This window comes from Hemicordylus capensis, chromosome 1 (assembly GCF_027244095.1).
Source record: "Hemicordylus capensis ecotype Gifberg chromosome 1, rHemCap1.1.pri, whole genome shotgun sequence".
Taxonomy (NCBI): domain Eukaryota; kingdom Metazoa; phylum Chordata; class Lepidosauria; order Squamata; family Cordylidae; genus Hemicordylus; species Hemicordylus capensis.
Genome location: NC_069657.1, coordinates 376,112,703 through 376,126,464, shown reverse-complemented (window position 1 = coordinate 376,126,464; position 13,762 = coordinate 376,112,703). Strand labels below are relative to the sequence as shown.

General features: G+C 44.7%; 1 protein-coding gene across 11 annotated transcripts in view; it reads left to right on the top strand.

The window, feature by feature from the left end:
* The window catches only part of WDR27 (WD repeat domain 27), a 169,097-nt gene that overhangs the window by 35,600 nt on the left and 119,735 nt on the right, over window positions 1–13,762 (top strand). For 10 of the 11 annotated variants that reach the window (XR_008316483.1, XM_053297383.1, XM_053297441.1 and 7 more), the window contains exons 15-17: window positions 903–980; window positions 1,500–1,606; window positions 11,451–11,540. Coding sequence is in view for 10 of the 11 variants with exons in the window: in XM_053297383.1 (XP_053153358.1) it covers window positions 903–980; window positions 1,500–1,606; window positions 11,451–11,540 (275 nt within the window). In the remaining variant the exon portion in view is untranslated. The remainder of the gene's footprint in view (window positions 1–902; window positions 981–1,499; window positions 1,607–11,450; window positions 11,541–13,762) is intronic. The other variant, XM_053297418.1, reaches the window with a different exon arrangement.

Sequence of the window (13,762 nt, the reverse complement as noted above, 5' to 3'; positions counted from 1 at the left end):
TAGTGTAAAAGAGGCTGAAGAGTAAATAATAAGCTATTCTAGTTTGACCCGAAGATAAGCTAAGGTAAGAATATATGCTTATCTGGGAATTTGGCACACATTCTGTAGTAATTTTCTGTCAGCCAAATTTTTAAGTAGTCATACAGTAGTCTGTCTGTTGTGTCAAGCAAAAGTTAAAATTCTGAGCCTTGGCCGTCCTGTACTAAAAAGCACTGAATTATGCAGCCTGTATAAAATAGGCAAATTGAGCAAATCTGCATAGTTTGGTCTGCAGTTCTTAGTATTTTGCATAACTTACTGTGGTTTTGCTATTCATTAGGAGGGGCAAGACATATAGTGCTGCAGCCCCTTCCTCAACCAGTAGAAGCCATGTTTGCCACCTCTCTGACTTCTGAGATTTCAGCAGGCTCCTTGTCCACACACTCTCAAGGATACATTTGCAGCCAAAAAGGCTGGGAACAACTCTTTGTTTAAAATGAAAAGTGTGAATCTGCATCTTGTACTGCATTATATACAGAATGTGCAGAATCACAGCAGGCAGGCAGGCAGGCAAGCTTTGTGCACTGTAGCAGTTACTTTAGATGTTAATGTTATTTTTTCTTTTCTTTAAATAATCTTTCAGGCAAGCACTCAGATCTGCTTACACATGATGCTGACATAAACCATAGAAAATGAAGTTCAGTTACTGAGTGGTCTGTTCTCCTGTGGATATTTTTGTGCAGTTTTCACTTATTTCTAATGGGCTAAGTTGATGTGTAAAAAATGGGAACAAGATATCTTAGTTTGTACATTAATGTGAGCAACTTCTGTGTTATGTCTAAGAGCTGTCATCTGCTTTAAGAGCTGTTGACTTCAATGCCATGTCTAACTCAAGAGCTGGAGAGTGTCTTTTCTCCTTGCAGAATGAACATGTTTTCTCCAAAGACTAGTGCAAAACGGAACAACAGTTCAACATCAAAATGCAAGAGAAGTTTCAAACTGTAAGTAATACCGTGGCTGTATTTTTAAAAAGCCATTTATGACACTTGAGCAAAACTAACATTATCTTACAATTGCAATGTAAGAGAAAAATAACGAAAATGGGCCTTTAAATGTGTTTATTACACTTGTATATTGATGGAGATAAATATTTAAAATTCCCTGTATTTCTAATATACTATACTGCTAGTAGAACTACTGCTATAATATTTATATAACGCTCGTCAACCAAAGTTCTCAAAGTGGTTTACATAGAAAAATAAATAATACATCAAGAAGATGGTCCCCTGTCCCCAAAAGGCTCACAATCTAAAAAGAAACATAAGGCAGAAACATAAGGCAAACTGGAGGAATGCTGTGCTGGGGTTGGATAGGGCCAGTTGCTCTCCCCCTGCTAAATATAAGAGAATCACCACTTTGAAAGATGCCCATTTGCTTAGTTAGCAAGAGTAACTAACACAATATAGTATGTAACACAATCTGGTTTTTTCTCCTTTTAATTATTTCCATACTATTTCTAGAAGAAATTACGAAGAATATCCACTGGCAAATTCTCCTCCAACGAAATTCGAGAGACAGATTATTGTAGCTGATAAACCAACTTCTGTATGTTGTATTCAATACTCAGGTACAGAAATATTGATCTGTGTGTATTATGACTTTGATACCTGTAGCATAAAGGTGTGCACAGACTCTTTTTGCTGTTCAGTCCGAATTCGAATTGAATTTGGATCGGACTGTGGGTCCGCAAAGCAATTCGAAGCAGTTTGACGGTTCGAGCCAGGCTCGATTGAGGGGAGAGGGGTGAGGGCGACGCAGCAAGAGACATCTTTAAAAGTAAATGAAGTCCTTACCGGCAGCATGTGGTGATGAAATCCTCACCTCCACTTGCATGGAGGCCAGGTAAGTACCAGAGTAACGCCACCGCCATGTGGGCTGTTGGGTGGAGAGTCACTGCTGCCACATGGGCTGCTGGGAGGAGTGCCGCTGCTCCAGGCAGCTTTGGTACCTTCGGACTGCCACTGGTAAGGGAAATTTACTTTTAAAGATGCCTCTCGCCCCTCATTGACTTTTAAAGATTCCTCTTGCTACACCTCCCTCACTCCTCTCATCTCCCTCAGTTGAGTCCAGTTCAAACCATCACACAGGTTCTCTTCAAACCGGGTTTGATTTGATTGCAGACTGTGCCCCTTTCCTGAAGGCTAGCCCGGTTCATGCTCAGACCAGTTTGTGCAGCAGACCAGTTTGCTTCGAATCATTCGTGCACACCCCTACTTCTTCTTTCTTTATTCAATTTCTATACCGCCCTTCCAAAAATGGCTCAGGGCGGTTTACACAGAGAAACAACAAATAAATAAGATGGACCCCTGTCCCCAAAGGGCTCACAATCTAAAAAGAAACATAAGATAGACACCAGCAACAGTGACTGGAGGTACTGTGCTGGGGGTGGATAGGGCCAGTTACTCTCCCCCTGCTAAATAAAGAGAATCACCACGTTAAAAGGTGCCTCTTTGCCAAGTTAGCAGGGGTTGCAAGAGATGGATGATTGCAAGAGATAGCAAGAGATTGACGGGAAGACTCTATTCCTATTTAGTACATTAGTATAACTAGTAAATAACTAGTAAAGTGTACTGTATTATTCAAATATTAAAAACCAGTTTTATTCACATAAGGATCTGTAAGAAAAGGAAGGGTAATTCAGACAGCTTGCCTTAATTTTTGGCCTTATTTTGGACATTGAGTGAGCAATTTTTGCACACTTTTTGTTAAGTCCAATTTAAATGTGATCCTGGACATGTACAAAATCTCACCTGTGCAACATTTTGTATAGCTTGCATCTTGTTTAAATTGGTTCCTCTCGCTTACATGTGCATTGTGAACACACCATGGATCTGTGACTCAGGAGAATTACATTTTAATGTACAAATTCTGTAAGAATAGTGGCAAATGGCCCAGTTTAACTGGGGTAAAATGCCACATGAGTAATTTTTCCTTACATGTCCTGTGCTGCATTTAAATTAGGCTTGGTTTATAGGTAAGAAGTGGAATTTTCTGACTCCTTACTGAAGTGGAACATAGGGACATGCTCCATCCCACTTGTGCTTTGCTCTCTCCTTCCCCACAGGGAAGTAACCATATCAATGCTTTGGCAAAATCTTCAGAGGGAGCACAAGCCTCACTTCACATGGAAGAATCCATACTGGAGAGAAAATGATAGAAATGCCTTGTAGGGATACATACAAAATGGATTTTGCATTTTAAGCTTAAAACAAAATGCAAAATGGCCAAAACAGCAGTCAAACCAGCTATTTCCATGAAACAAACGCGAAACATTTTGAGTACTTTGGCCATAGAAAACAATGGGTGGGGGAACTCGAACCATTCCATTGTTCCCCATGGCTAGCTTATAGGGATACCAAAGTGGGTTGGGTGGTAGGGCATGATGAGTGCTACCTACCACCCAACCCACAAAAGAAATGGGCAAGCAGGTGATTTAAAACAAAATTTTAACCTTTCCCCTAAATTGCCATAGGATCCTATCAGGGTTTTGGGGAAAGGTTAAAAATGTGTTAAAAATCTCCTGCTTGCTTATTTCTTTTGTGAATTCTATGGTAGGTAGCATTCATCATCCCCTACCTCACAACCCACTGGAGTCCCTGCAAGCTACCCATGGAGAACAATGAGTTGTCTTGAGTTCCCCATTGTTCCCTATGGCCAGAACAAGCTGCACTCACAGAGTGTCCGCAAGTTTTGCATTGCAATTTGCAATGCATTTTTCAACCCTGCCTTGAAAAACACTGCAGAAGTACATAGTAAAATGGAATCTGTCCCTCCTAACACAACACACATTTCAAATACAGTCCCAAAAATGGCCAAAAAAGAATCACTGACTCAGAATTCACTACCGGCCACAGTGCCTGCGCTGCAGTAATATCATTGGCACAAGTTGCTCTCTCACACACAACTATGACTCCTTACTTCCTAGCTTATAGCCACCTAATGGTGCAGCGGGGAAATGACTTGACTAGCAAGCCAGAGAATGCTGGTTCGAATCCCTGCTGGTATGTTTCCCAGACTATGGGAAACACCTATATCAGGCAGCAGTGATATAGGAAGATGCTGAAAGGCATCATCTCATACTGCACGGTAGATGGCAATTGTAAAACCCTCCTGTATTCTACCAAAGACAACCACAGAGCTCTGTGGTCACCAGGAGTCAACACCAACTTGACAGCACACTTTACTTTTACTTCCTAGCTTCGCAACAGCTGCCACAGCAGCACCTTTAGCACTCATAAGCTCATCTAGAGCAACGTCGGCCACGTTTTGACTGAGTAAACCTTCCAATGCAGATTTCAGAGCAGACCAGTGCAGTGAGTGAAGCACAAGTTAGTCTCAAGGCCAGACATGGATCTCATCTCAGTAACAACTAAGAAATATTACATGCACACACAGAGACAGAGCTAGCTCTATCCATTTCTCACCACAACACTATCTCACAAAGCAGCCAAACCACAACACAAGGAAGGAAGGAAAGCACCAAAGTTCTGCCTTTGTCAGTTTGAGATCCAGCAAAACCAGATAGATCTGGATAGTGATCCATTGCATTCATAAAGAATGGGGTTCTGCGCCTGCGCAGGGACCTCGCGGACCGATTGACTAGCTCCTCATGATGCCTCCAACCACCTTGCACGTGATCGTGCCCACATTTTAATAGGCAGTTGGGGTGTGTCTTCCTCAGTTTCTTTTAGACCGCCATTGCATCTAAACCTCAGATCGATTGCTCCTCGGTATATTGGATTGTTTTCACATTAGACTTTGAAATTGGACTGTTTTTGGACTACAGTTTCGGATAACCCTCAGGATTTGTAATTTGGTGGGCCAATTCTTGGCCGTGAGGCGCTCAGCGCTGTGGCGTCTAAAGCGCCAGTTAAGACAACTTTCAAACGCTGCACTAACTGTAGGGCTAAGTTACCGACAACGGATACACACGACGCCTGCCTACTCTGATTAGGTGAGCAACATAACCCGCAGAACTGCAAAATCTGTTGCTCTTTTTCTAAACAAACTTTGAAAAATCGAGCTTTGCGGTTACGGGCAGCACTATATGAAGACGCTCTTCGACCCCCGACAAGACTGGGGACCGACACCGGCTGGTGGCGGATTTAACTCCTGCAAGAACCCCAATTCAGTCTCCGGCGTCACCCAGGGTGACTTATCATCTGGAGGATTATATGGACTTCGGTGAGGGAGTCATGCAAGAACAACCTGTTTTGCAGAAAGCTCGGACTCCGTTGTTGGCCCTATTGGATTCAAGTGAAGGCACGCCATCCGGGTCGACTTTTCACGGTTTTACCATCGACCAGCTGACTGGGACAGCAGTGCCTAAGACTCCGTCTGCGTCTCCGGTGCGGCCGTCCATGCATACTCCCAAGACTACTCGACTCATTTCAGCAGCCATGAGTCCCATTCGACAGCTAATGACTCCTTTGGTGGAGCATCATAATCTACCGAAGCCGATACCTATTCTGGCACGAACGGCAGATGCATCAACAGCCACGTCAGTTGCTGTGGGCCGCATCACACATGCTTGTGGTTTCCGCCACAACCCCGAAGTGTTTTTTCCACCGGATTATGCGGAATACAAGATATGGAAAGCACAGCAGTCACTTCGTGAGGATCCACTGCCACAACGGCAGCGTCCATTGGAGGCCAGATTGCCGCAAGATAACCCGTCCTTGCCACACCGCTCAGAGTCCATACGTCCCCAAGTGTCATTACAAGGGGCACCTTCTAGCCTTGTCCCTGCTACACAGTGTGTTTCGACGCATGAGACTGGGAGCAGTAGAAACAGTGACACGGACACATCATATTTGTCAGACACTGAGGGAAGTAACTTGCATGAGCCCAGAGAACCTGACCCTCCAGAGGAGGTAGCGCCTGGTACCTCGATCTCTCCCTCAGAGGAACTAAAAGCGTACCATGCGCAACTACGTGAGATGGCGGAGGCTTTGGGCCTGGAAGTCCAGTTGCCAGTCTTGGATCTGAAAGATCCTGTGTATAATATGATGGCAAAAGCTAAGCTTACTCACCCTTTGTCGCTACCAATGATTCCAGCAATTACGAAGGCGGCGCAGTCAGCGTGGGGTGTTTTGAGGACATCAACGCCCACCTCGAGGAAGTTGGAAAGTTTGTATAGGGTGCAAGAGGCAGATAACGCTTACCTGGTGAGGCACCCAGACCCGAACTCTTTAGTGGTGGAGTGTGCGTCGTCAAAGGGTGCTCAACGCCATACTACCCCTGCTGATAAAGAGGGGAGAAAGCTTGATGTCCTGGGACGTAGAGTTTATTCTACGTACAGTTTAGCAGTGAAAATCGCTAATTATGCTGCGTGTATGACACGGTATGCCCACCATCTATGGGACATTTTTTTTCCAGGACTCGTCCACGTTGTCCGCAGATGATTTACAAAAGGCACTAGCGCAGACCTATGAAAAGTCTACGGTGGTGACCAGGCAGTTGCTGAGCACGTACAAACATTTAGCGGAGACAGAATCGCGAGCAATGGCAACAGCTATTACTTTGCGACGTCACGCATGGCTGAGGTCTACAGACTTACAGCCAGAGATGAAAGATAAAATTGAGTATTTGCCCTTTGATGGGAAAGGACTATTTGCAGACTCTACGGATGACACCATGGAATCCTGGAAAAAGATGAAGGTCACGGCTAAGACGTTCATGGCATCCACTTCTTCAACTAGTCAGCAGTCTCGTAGTCGCCCCTACGGTAGACAGCAAAATAGGTATTCGATGAAACAGGATCGAAGAGAATACAGGAGGCAGAACAGGCCTTATCAAAAGAATAGACCCTATTATCAGAAACCTAAAGGCCAGAGGGCTGCTAAAGACCAATCTAAGCAGTCTCTTTGAAGTGAAGGTCCATCCACCACAACAGCACATATCGACACCAACTACTGTACCCGAGGCTCCCAACACCAGCCTCGCGTTAGCCAGAGTACCCGAGGCTCCCAATACCAGCCTCACGTTAGCCAATGTATCCATCAAATTGGCACACCACGCCAATGCGTGGCACAACATAACATCAGATCAGTGGGTACTGGAAATTATAACTTATGGCTATGCAATAGAGTTCAAGAATTTGCCACCTTTCCAGGGTGTGAAATACACCAGGTCAACGCGAGTACTTCAGGACGAAGTACAGGTGCTGCTGGAGAAACAAGCAATAGTGCGTGTGCCGTGGATGGACAGACTGACGGGGTTTTACTCCAGATATTTTCAGATCCCCAAAAAGGATGGGGGAATAAGGGCAATAATGGATTTGAGAGAGCTGAACTATTATGTAGATACGAGAAAGTTCAGAATGGTCACTTTGCAGGGCATTCTGGATCTCTTACTGAAGGAAGAATGGGCGATCACCATGGATTTGAAGGACGCCTATTTTCACATAGGGATTCGCGAGAGTCACAGGAGATTCCTTCGTTTCACAGTAGGCGATACAGCGTACCAGTACACAGTTTTGCCATTCGGGCTCTCAACAGCCCCGCGTGTGTTTACAAAGGTGATGGCAACAGTCGTAGCGTTCTTAAGAACGAAAGGCGTAAGGCTGTATCCTTACCTCGATGACTGGCTTATGGTGAACGCAGACAGAGAAGAGTTACTTTCTCAGACACGATTGGTCTTACAGCTGCTTCAAAGGTTGGGAATCAATGTGAATTGGAAGAAATCCAATCTAAACCCCCAAAGACGAGTGAACTTTATAGGCTCGATACTGGATTTTGCGAACAAGCGGGCTTTTCTGCCAGAGTCACGGTACGAACAGATCAGGGATCTAGTGCTTATGTTCGAGAAGTTGCCACGTCAACCGGCGGAGGCCGTTCAGAGGCTTCTGGGGCTAATGGCATCCTGCAACTCTACTGTGGCTTATACCCGTCTAAATATGCGCGACCTTCAGTCGTGGTACCTGCGCAATTTTCGTCCAAATGTGGACAACCAGAAAAAGATGTTGCTCATCCCAATCTGTGTCCTGAGGTCACTGCGGTGGTGGATTCAACGAGACAATCTACTATCAGGAAGGGAGTTCTGACCCCGGACACCATCCTGTTGGGTGACAACGGATGCCTCCCTATGGGGTTGGGGAGCGCATTGTGGTCATTGTCAGGTGCAGGGTCGGTGGACTCCACAGCAAAAACTAAAGCACATAAATTATCTGGAGCTTTTGGCGGTGTTCTTGGCGTTGAAGGCTTTCCGTCCCCAGTTGCAGGGAAAGGTTGTACAAGTGAACCTCGACAACACAACCGCCATAGAATACCTCAACAAACAAGGCGGGACGGTGTCCCGAACCCTATGTCGTCTGAGCCAGCGTCTGTGGACCGGGTGTATTGCGAACGCCATACACCCCATGGCGTTGCATATCAAAGGGGAAGACAATGTTCAGGCGGACATGCTGAGCAGATCGTTTCAGCTGAACCAGCAGCACGAATGGGAATTGAGCGAGTGTTACCTTCGGCCACTGTTCAAGAAGTGGGGTTCGGCGCAAATAGATTTGTTTGCCACTGCTGTGAACAAAAAATGTCAGAGTTATTGCTCTCGTGCAGAACATGGCAAACACTTACTGGGAGATGCGTTTCAGCGTCTCTGGAGGGGGGGTCTATATTACCTGTTTCCCCCACAACCACTGATCCCCAGGGTATTAGCACAAATTCTCAGGGACAAGACACAGGGGATACTGGTGGCACCATGGTGGCCCAGACAACCGTGGTTTGCTCTTCTGCTGAAACTGTCGCAGGGCCGGTATCACCAATTTCCCGTTTACCCGGACTTGCTGAGTCAAGAAAGGGGAATGATCTTACACCCGCAACTACACACGCTGAAACTGACGGCGTGGCTAATAGGTTAATGAAAAGGATCCTGCTTAATAGTAGGAGGCTTTCGACCCGGCGTAATTACAATAGTAAATGGCAGAGATTTCGCAGCTATGTGAGAGGGAAAGGATTCTTCCCTAAACGAGCGTCAATCACGCAGGTGCTACTGTATATGATGACCTTGAAAATGTCCGGCTTGGCAAATTCATCACTTCATGTGCACCTGGCGGCTATATCTGCCGAGCATGGTGGCTGGGATGGAAAGACTGTGTTTTTGCACCCCAAGAGTAAGAAATTCCTGAAAGGGGTTAATAACATGTACCCACCTGTACGACGTCCCATTTAGCAATGGAACTTAACTTTAGTTTTGAATGCATTGATGGAAGCACCGTTTGAACCTTTGGGGGCTGCACCCTTGGGCATGCAGACTTTAAAGACTGTATTCTTAATAGCGATGACGTCGGCACGTAGAGTGAGCGAATTGGCTGCAATACGGGCTGATCGGCCCTACACCCAAATTTACCCGGGAAAAGTAGTGATGCGCCTGGATCCTAGGTCCAGGCCCAAAATAGTATCAGATTTTCATATCAATGAGGATATTGTGCTACCCGCGTTCTTCCAGGGCCCACAAACGCAGTTGGAAATCAAGATGCATACGCTGGATGTAAGGCGTTCCTTGCTGTATTATCTGCACGCTACTAGGTCCATAAGGAAAACGAACAAGTTGTTTATACTTTACTGTGGCAAGCCTAGGGGCTTATCAGTGACACGACAGCGGCTTGCGCAGTGGATCGTGCGTGCCGTACGGCTAGCATATAATGCTCAGGGTGTGACACCCCCAAGTTCTATTAAAGCGCATTCAACGAGGGCTTATGCGGCATCGGCAGCAAATTTGGCGAGTGTGCCACTACCAGAGATCTGTAGGGCGGCCACATGGGCCTCATGTCATCCTTTTGTGAAGCATTATGCTTTGGACATACGGCAAGCGAAAGATGCGGAGTTTGGTCGAAGTATCCTGAAGAGGGTGCTGCCTTGATGACCTGCCGCCAAAGCGGGAAGCTGGCTAATCACCCATTCTTTATGAATGCAACGGATCACTATCCAGATAAACAGGTTGCTCACCTGTAAGATGATCTGGAGGTGATCCGTTGTATTCATAATACCCGCCCAGCCTCCCCGCAACATCAAGGCGGTGAAATTGAAGTTTCAAGAAGGCTCGTCAGTGTGCACGACGGTGTCTGGCGGCCTGCAGAAACTGAGGAAGACACGCCCCAACCACCTATTAAAATGTGGGCACGATCACGTACAAGGCGGTTGGAGGCGTCACGAGGAGCTAGTCAATCGGTCCGCGAGGTCCCTGCGCAGGCGCAGAACCCCATTCTTTATGAATACAACGGATCACCTCCAGATCATCTGTTACAGGTGAGCAACCTGTTTTTATAGCAGCAATAGCACAGCATAGTATACTCAATGCTGAGAAAGCCACAAAATCAAGCCTGCCTTCCTCCTCTCCTGATTTATCCTCCTCAAGAGAGACACGCTATAAGGATGCTCTCTGTCTCCCAGTCCCTTTGAATACATTTTGAAATCCCTTCCTCCAGCCAATGGGGGGCACAGTTGCCCATGACAACACTTGATTTGTATGATAACAAGCCAACAAAAGTATGGGTATCGCAAGCTAATTGGAAGCCAGTGCCAGAAAACCAATCAGCAAGGGGAAAACAGTGACGTTATGACACCCTCAGCTCTGGAACTCCTCTCCTTGATTCAGAGGTGCTCTTTGGACTTCGGGGCTGAAGTCCAGGGCCTCTACAGCCCTGGGGTGGGTGGAATCCTCTTTAGTCTGTCGTTGGTGGTGTGGTCACCAGGCCAAGCATGATGTTGCTTAATTTGCAGGGGAGAGGGGCCTCTCCAAAGGCCTTTAGGTCCAGGCTCCAAAATTACCTAGGTCCACCTCTGCCTTGATTCTTCTGGTTTTTCTTTCCAAAGAGAAAGCAAACAGATGACCCATTTCCTCTAATCAATTATAACTAACTCTTTCATTCCCAAGCCATTCCTATTTCTCCTGCAAGCTTTGGTTGTGGGTAGAGTCCCATTGGCTAAGATTGGCATGTATGAACTAGCTACAGGGGAGGTTTGGGGAGGCAATTGGGGAGGGAGGTTGATCTGATTGATTTGATATAGATTGCTATAGTGCTGAAAATGCTATTGGAATGTAGATGGTGGTGGTAATAATTACAGATTATTAACATAGCTACAACAAAAATCATGTATAGTTCCAGAATTAATTTCTGTTGAATGTTTGAAGCATATTCTCTTTTTGTGATTTCTGGCATGGAAGATAATCTTACTGAGGCAAAACCAAACTTCTCTGAATTTACTTTTGTTATTAGTTTAATTGGCAATGGGGATGGGTTCTGCGTAATGACATAAAGATAAAAAGAGGAATTTTGCAATATGTTCCCTCCCGCTATTGACAGGTTGCTCATATTTCATGTTTAACAGTGCATCTGTTTCCTAAGCCACACACACACACACACACTTTGGCTGAATTTTTGGATTCATTTTCTTTGTGCATTATTCTTGCAGGAGATGGAGAGTTTTTGGCTTGTGGCTTAGCTGACAAAACATTGCTGGCATTCAATTCAAACCTTACAGGAACACCAACTGTTTATTCAGGTAAAATTAATTCTAGTCATTTTCATTCTTAATTATCCCCCTTTCCCTAGAAGATGGCTGATTGCATTCAAATCATAAAGAAACCTAAGGTAGACCTACAAAAACTGTAGAAATCAGTGACTTAGAATGCAAGTAGATCAATAACCCACTTCTTTTTCAGTTCTATTTTAGGTGTCTGTCAGATTTGTGTTGCAATACTCTGTCCAGTTATTGTTGTTTGATACTACTAAGCTGAGACACTTGAACACTTTTAACTAAAGATTAAACTTACAGATTTTTTTTAAAAAAAATAGATCAATCAAATAGAACAAATTGAAATAAAGGACACAATCCAGCTTCTCTGTCCATATGGGGGGTGTGGTATAAAGGATATGAGTGTTGAGTAAGATTATTGGATTGCATTAATGAGCCTCTCATTCCAGGCAACGGCTGCAATGCACTTGGCACTATGTGTGCCCCGCTCAAAGGTGGCAAAGTTAAAGGGCTCTACTGAGCCTTGTTGGTATCCCTCCATGTACACTGAGGAGAGGATGGTCACACCCCAGATTTTATTTTGAGACTGAACTCTGACTGTGAGTTCTGCCTATTTCAAAGCAAAACTGGCTTTTAGTACATTACCTGCTTTCGTGAGTCATTGAAGTCTACTACAGCAGGACCATGGTATTCATGGGGGTTCCATTCTTCGCAGTTACCACGGCTAGTGAAACCGTGAGTACCTGGTCATTAAAGTCTATGTGATCAAGGGGTTTAGGTTCCTGGAAGCCCCAAAATTGTGCAAAAAACAGCAAAGTAAAGTGCTGTATCATGCTCCACAGGCCTCCAGCAGTCCAGCAATGCTCCCCAGAAGTCCGAATTTGGCCATTATTTTGTGATTTTTTGCAGGGGGTGGATGTGTATTTTTTAAATTGAATGAGCCACAGAATGGCTCCCGCGCCCAAAATGGTGGCCGGGAATGACCGTGGTAATTTGCAGCCACCATCACCCCGACCTGCAGATATGAGGATATGACCCTCTCCCTACATTTTCTCCCCGCGCATGCCAAGGTTGGGTATCAGTTCCCCAACCATGGAAACGCAAAATGGCAGATGCTGGATCTGCAGATAATAAGGTATTCTTGTACTGCTTCTTCAAATATTTATATACCACTTTTCAACAAAAGTTCTAAAAGAAGATTACATAGAAAAATAAATACTAAATAAGATAGTTCCCTGTCCTAAAAGGATTCACAATCTTAAAAGTAACATAAGGTAGATATTGGCAACAAGCACTGGAGGATGCTGTGCTCAGGTTGAATAAGGACAGGTGCTCTCCCCCTGCTAAGACTTTATGTGCACTACTTTAAAAGGTGCCTCTGCTCAGATTCACTTTTTTTTTTTTTTGGTGAGGACTGGTTGTATGTAACTGTTTGCAAAAATGAAAACCACTTCTATAAATGAAGTAAATAGTTAAGTAGGATTTAAATGGATGTGCACTAGGGGGCAGCCTAGGACCTTTAAATATCTTAATATTATGTTTTCACATTGGTGAATAAAATATCCAAAGTAATAAATCTGAGATGCTACATCAGGGTTGTTGTTGTTTTTCACTTCAGAGCGGTTCACACATACGTGTTGGATAAGAGCATGTTAGTAATCATATATGATCTGAGAGATGTAACTTCTTCTGTTTCTATTATACTAATAAGAGCATTATAAACTCTAAAAAACAAAATTAGTTAGCCATTCTAATTGGTAATGTAAAGGTGGTTGTCTGTTCAGAGAAACAGAAATGTATTCCTTCTATATGCTTTTGCTTATGAGAACTTCAATTCATGCAATTTCTTATTTGCAATTGATCGTTATCTTTATGAGAACTGGCAATTTAATTGCTACTGTTGGTACCAAACACAATAAAAGGGCAGAGTTTATAGTTCGAATATCTTAACACTGTAATTGTTTTCCAAGTATTGAATTTTTTTTAACTTGTTTATTAGGTTATTTACACAGTTATAGAAATGCTCATTAAAATATCAGCTACATTGCATTTACTAGCCGACCCCACACAAAGCATCTGTGTGCTTTGGGGCTGGCTGTCCCCCCCCCCCCCGTGTGTCTCCTCTCTCCACCCTCCCTCCTGCCCCAGTCTCTCCTCTCTCCCACCTCCCTCCAGCCCCACGCTCTCTTGCCCTCCCCCCTTCCGTTCCTCCCCCCCTCCCTCCACACAGAGCCACAACTGGTGACCAA